This window comes from Mesitornis unicolor, unplaced genomic scaffold (genome assembly GCF_000695765.1).
Source record: "Mesitornis unicolor isolate BGI_N332 unplaced genomic scaffold, ASM69576v1 scaffold874, whole genome shotgun sequence".
Lineage (NCBI taxonomy): Eukaryota > Metazoa > Chordata > Aves > Mesitornithiformes > Mesitornithidae > Mesitornis > Mesitornis unicolor.
In genome coordinates this window covers 2,420-8,902 of record NW_010180625.1, presented here as the reverse complement: position 1 = coordinate 8,902, position 6,483 = coordinate 2,420, and the positions used below count along the sequence as shown (strand labels likewise).

At 35.9% G+C, this 6,483-nt stretch overlaps 1 protein-coding gene across 1 annotated transcript; it reads left to right on the top strand.

Moving 5' to 3' along the window:
- Positions 1-1,019: 1,019 nt before the first annotated feature.
- LOC104539561 (protein inscuteable homolog) lies at positions 1,020-6,197 on the top strand (the record flags this gene model as incomplete). The annotated part of the gene is made up of 4 exons (XM_010183131.1): positions 1,020-1,364; positions 1,859-1,911; positions 3,476-3,599; positions 6,084-6,197. Coding segments are annotated over exons 1-4 (636 nt in total), but the record flags the coding sequence as incomplete, so codon positions are not given.
- Positions 6,198-6,483: the final 286 nt, after the last annotated feature.

Sequence of the window (6,483 nt, the reverse complement as noted above, 5' to 3'; positions counted from 1 at the left end):
ACAAAGTAGGTAAGGAGGAATGCAGCTGTGCAAACTTTGCTCTGTTTGACTTGGGATCCTAAACGTGACCTTTATATATTGTTAGATATAAATTTAATAACACTAGTCATGTCTAATAAAACCTGTCTCTGAATATGTGTATGGTTGGGGTTTGTTTATTAGGATCTGAGCACCACACTGTAAGAAAAACTATCTAGACAACTCTAGCTCAAGGCTCTGGGGACCTTGAAATCCCTCCCAAAGATGAGCTCAGTACAGCTGCTCTCTTGGGTACCACATTTTACTAGCTAGAGAGTGCAGGGGCACAAAATGCAGGCCCATTGCCCTAGTATCAGGGTATATTTATTGAGGAGTTTCTTTCAGCCTCACTAGTTCACATCATATTTCCTGTAGTGCAAAAAAATTGTACTTTAGAAGACAGATGCGCAAATTGTAGAGAGCAGTGAGAAATAAGGGGGAAGGCAAAGAACAGGCCAGAAAGTAGAATCTAGCTGTGGTTTAAGGGATTATATGGCAGAAACATACTGTGGCTAGAAAGGCTTTGGAGAGATGCTTTAAGGCAAAATTTCTTCTGTTAAGTGTCTAATAGGCACAGTGCCTAGAAAAAACAGATGTACAGGCCTATACACAACAAGCAAACACCCATAACATTACTTCTTCATCATATTAAACTCTGAATAAGAGTGATAAGAGTATATTATAAGAGTATAAGAAACATTTCCTGCAAAAAGTGTAGTCTAAACTTCTCCTGTTTACTTATCTCTTATCTTTACTGATCTTTCACAGATAAATTTATAGCAGGATATGTGCTGTGAAGGTAATTCGAATACCAAAACCTGTGTTTGGAATAGAAAGCTAAGCTATGTCATCGTGTTACTACAAGCAAATTGTTCACTTAGTTGCCTTCTGTCAATGAGTTGCAACCTAGTAGGTGGATGCAATTGTATGGTCTTGCTGGTGGTTATTCTAAGGTTATTTTGCTTTACCTCTTTCTTCCTTCTCTTTTTCTGCCTTCTAGCATGCACTTAATTCGGGTGGACTCTGTTCAGAGATGGATGGAAGATTTGAAGCTGATGACAGACTGTGAATGTATGTGTATTCTGCAGTCCAAGCCAATCAGCACGGAGAAGGATGAACAAAATGAACTTATCCTTTCTTCACAATATAGCACATGTGATAACTTGCAGCTGCTGTTAAAAAGAGCTTGGATCATAAGCACAGAGTTGACCAGGATTGCTCAGAAGTTGGAGAAGAATAGATGGCAGAGAGTACACAGCATGACAGTGAGAGTCAACTGCCATGTGCGCTCAATGATAAATGAATACAACGTGTTCACTAGGAATCCTTCAGAAGAAATGCACGAGGTAGAATATTTTACCTGATGTCATGTTTTTCTTGTTTATGTTTTCTTATTGTAATAATTAAAACTTAATTGAAACCTTTTGTAAGAATTCCTTACCCACCAATACTGGTCCTTTGTTTAAGACTTTCTAATCCCTTTTCAGCAATGGAAACATTCTTGACTTGTTTTGAATCCCACTTTATTATAGGCATGATTCTGAGTGTTAATAATGTTGACTAATTACATTGGAAAAAGTTTTGGTTTTGAAGACTAGTGGCCTAAAGTAATCAGATGGCCCATCTGTAAGTTCCTCTGCATTTATGATGTAGAAAACACTACCTTTTTGTTAACTTCAGTTTTATGACTACTTGCTTTATTCGGAAAAGTTGAAAAGAGTGTTCATATGACATATGTTTCTGGGAAGTTTTCACCTCATTACCATAAACAAGAAATATTTACTTCTAAAGAGCAATTGTGTTTTTGCTTTAAAACCACTTTCTCTTTCTCTCTCTGCAGTCTGAAAAACTTTTAATAGACAAGTGTTCAGAATTTACAGCATTCACTGAAAGGTAATTTGAATTGTTTAACAGAAATATTAATTTTGCTGTTTTATTATGTTGTAGAATTTCTAATTAGAAGTACACATCCACTAACACCCTCAAATGCTTGAAGTAGGCCCCCGTAGCTCTGAAAGGCTTTCTAAATGTTAGTGTCTGCAGGGTGAAGTGAGCTGCTTTTATCTAAACTGCATCCTAATGAAAGATGGGATCTGCTGTTGCACAAAGAGCGTGGAATAGACACAAACCTGCAAGCAAGAGGATTTTTCAGTGCTTTTAGACATCAAGAGAGAAAATCTGGCTCTAATGATATCAGTGACAAAGTTCCCTTCAAGTTCTCTGCAGCCAAGATTTCAACTGGTGTGAAAACTCACATTGGGAGACTGTTGTGCTATACGTCCCTGTCCGCACATATCCATGTATTAGTAAATAAAACTAGAAGAAATAGACACACCTTTAAATTGCAGTCATAGGTTTACTCAGCTCCGTGCACTCTAGAGTGCCGAGACTGGAAAATAAGAATCTCTTCATAATTTTTCTAATGATATTTCCCCTGCCTTGGCCAGTAGCACTGTTTTTTATTTACTTTAAACACTGTGCAAGTCATTCTGCTTGGGGTATCATCAGGGGAAGAGACACCATCAAATTATCAGGAAAGAACATTTCTTGAGCTCTACTGCTTTTTGCCAAACCTACACACCTTAGACTTTATATTCTACTGTAAGACACACTGGTTCAATAAGAGCTCTCATCTCATATTGTCTTCCCCAGATTAACCCTCTTCTTCCATGTCTGTATGACAAAAAGTTGATATAGGTGGGTGAAAGACAGGTAAAGCTGAAAAGGGGACCTACTGTGTAGGTGGACGCCCAGATCAACCAAACTATATGATCCATTATAGTGGCCTGTCTGGGTGGAGTGTGTTTAGACAAGTAAAATGAATGCATTCCTGTGAGGAAGTATTAGTTATTCAATCTGAATCATATAAAGTTTTCCATCTTTATCTCATTTCTTCAGTTACAGCCAAACATCACTGGTTACAGGATAGCAATACTAACTCTGTAAAGCTGCTGTGGGCTGAGTACATAGTTTAAATTTAAATGAACTTTACTCATCTGGACATAAACCCATTTTGGGTCATTATCATTAAAATATGGCAAAAAAGGTAAAGAAAATTATTGAAAGCATTTCTTTGGTCATGAAAGCTGCAGTTGAAATGGAGGCATGCTAGAGTGACACTATTAGCATAAGTGGAAAATAGCAGAGTTATACTGGTATAAACAGGTAGCACCTGCAGCAGAATCTGGCCTGCAGTCTGTGAAGTAAATGGTGATCCCAAAATTACTCATCAATGTCCAGTGCTGTCCTTCGATGGTGTGCTTACTATGTGTAGACAAAGCTCTGATTGAAGACTGGTATAATGCTAATGGCACAAAGACAATGTTCTCATGAACAGCTGAATTCCTATTATATCTCCCTTATTAAAACAGCTCATCTCTGACAATCTGCTTGATAAAACAATAGTTTTATGTTTCATGAATTTCCCTTCATCTCTTTCCTTTCTCTTTCTTTTCAGATGCATAGAAACTGAAGACGAACAGATACTGAAGTCCATGAAATCTCCTATTAATGAAACACTCGCCACTGTTGCTCAGTATTTTGGCCAGTTGATAGAGTTGGTTTTAACACATGAGGCACAGGTTAGTTTATAGCTGTGGGGGTTTTTTTTGTTTGTTTGGTTGGGGGTTTTTGTTACTGTTGGGTTGGGGTTTTTTTTGTTTGGTTGGGGGTTTTTTGTTTTGGTTTTGTTGTTGTTGTTATTTTTTCTTTAAATTCTTTCTAAATTGTTCAATCTTGAGGGAGAGCATCCATGAAGAGGAGGATTAGAATTAAAGTTGTCAATTTTCAGCAAACTTATGATCAGTAATTCATATATCTTGCAAAGAGTTTTAGCTATTTGTATTCTCAAATTCTCCAATAACCTCGCATCCTAACCAAAATGATCTCTTGGCTTACTATGTTACTTAGTTTTCCTGATATGTCTCCTTCATTGCAAGGCATCAAATTTCTGGACCCTGTGTTGTTATAAAATCTTTGGACACATTTTCTCTTCCTTTCCTACAGACATTGCTTTTCTATAGAAACCTTGACAAAAATCTCTCCTGCTCTCACTGACTCTCATTGAAAGCCAAAGTTTTTAGGAGATGTACCTATCACCAGCACATTATTACAGCACACATTTTAACCAGTCCGTGTCTTAGTCTTTAGGAAGTAGTGATAAAATACCGTGTTGTGTACAGGTTATTTGTGTGTGTGTAACCTTCCAGAAACAGTGCTGTATAGTTTCCAGTGCTGATTAAATGTAGATAAATACACTGAATAATTAGGCTGAGACTACAAATGAATAAATTTTTTCCCAATAGATCATTCTTGAAATAGTAGCTACTTGCAAGTCTAACCAATCTCTATTGATTTACACTGCTTTCTTTTTTGAGATCTCATTAGAAATCTTTTTTGCACCCTAATCTTCCTCAAATAAAAAAAACCCGAACGTAATTGTGCTCAATTAATTTGTCCATATTTTAAATCTGATGTTATGTTGAAATTTTGTGTTGTCCCTGCAGAAGAAGAGGAAATGAGAGGCTTAGTGAAGAGGAAATAGTTAAATAGTATTTACTATGGTGCTAAAACAAAATTAATGCATGGTATTGGTTAAATTCATACCTTGATTCACTAAGATAGCAAAAAAAGTTGTGGCTCTTTCAGAAACACCTCTTACAGTTTTAAAGGATTATTATGTAGGAGGTGAGAAACTCCAGCATACATTTACAGAATTACAGACAAGTTAACAAGCTACTTGCTAATGCACTTTGGTTGGGATTTAGGAGAACATGAAATACCACACAGGAATTGAAGTGTATACATAATTTTGCATATTGCAAGTTCAGTGAGTAGGTTGTGGTTGTTCTGATGCTTATTCTTTTTAATCTGAAGAGCAGTTCTTCATTGCTAATATTTCCACCTCTGGGTACTTTGTAATCTGCTGATAGATCTGAAAACCGAGTCCCTTTTCTTCTAAGGAAGCAGAATTAATTACTCTCCATCTTCTTGTGTGTATTTGTATGGCTGCAGACTTGGATTAGAAGTCATTAATAAAAACATTTTTAAGACTATTTTTCTAAGCCATTCAGTCAGGCTGTGTGCCCACTTCTGTCATACAACAACCAAGTGTGTGGGCAGTTTGCTGCTCTGGAATGGACCAAGCATCTGTGTGAGAGGCCACAACTCTCTTCTTAAACTGTGTACTCAAGAGCTTTCTTTTCCAATCAGGATAGGTTCATATCAAAATGTGAACTGATCATTCACATTTATGTTTTTTATGAAACATTTTTCTAATGCTAAAGGTGGAAGAACACAGTCTTTTAAGGGGAATATAATTGAATTATGTATAAATAAGTATAAAATGTGGGTTATTACCTTTCATTTCTTTCAAAGTTGGAATAAATATAAACATGCTTACCTTTTCCCTCTTAACAAATATAATTAATGTACTTTCAGAAAGAGTAAAACTAAATAAACTGCATTATTCTTCCGACAGCTGTGTTTCTCTGTGAAGCTGCAATAGCACATCTGCAAAAGCAAGATTACTATCTACTAAGATAGAAATATTTAGCCTATTTCAAACATTGGATAAATAAACTGTATTTCTCTATGAGAATTCCCTGTATTGGTTAATGACATTCTCTATGTAGACTGAGAATAGTGATGAACCCAGAGCTTTAGAATGTAGTGTTAGAAAAGGGTATACCAATATTCCTTGTAAATAAGGTGGAAATCTTGTGCCACCTTGCGATAACAGCTTCTACACTAGGACAATTAGTAGCCTTCTGAAAATTTCAGTTCAATCCCAAGCCAAACTAAATAATACTTTACTAAATAGCTGAAGAGGTTTTTTTTGTTGAATGTTCTGATATGCATATCTGTTCTCTTACTCTATTGATATTTATTTTAAGTTATAATTTTTCTTGGTTACATCTTTTCAAATGCAATAATAAATGTGTTACAGTGTCATCAGCCTGAATCCTGCCCTAGAATGAACTAGACTTTCTCCTCTGTCTTATCTTTAAATATAATATTAATGTTTTTCATGGCAAGTAAATTGTTTATTATTTTATGTCACACAGAACCTGTTGAGACAAATAGAACTGTCGGATAGTGTGTACATCACTGAGTTGGCGATTAGTAGCTTATTCAGCCTTACCCAGGAAGGTGCTCATCTGTGCCGTATCATAGCTAAGGTAAGGGGATAGTCCAAAGTAAACTAGTAGTGCAGGTGAGTTATTTTACTTAACACAGCAGTAGTTGCAAGTTTTGAAGTGTACAGTACAAGAGGAAATTCTGTATTTCAAGAGACAAATAATTCAGGTTAAAAACCAAGAAAATTTAAGAAAAAAGTTGTTTCTTGCTGCTTTTGGTAGTCTTACTCTGTAGAGTTTACTACCACAATTATCCTATTAGTTTAAAAAGAACAAACAACCAACAAACAACCAAAACCAAAACTGAACCCAAGCAAACAAGTAAAAA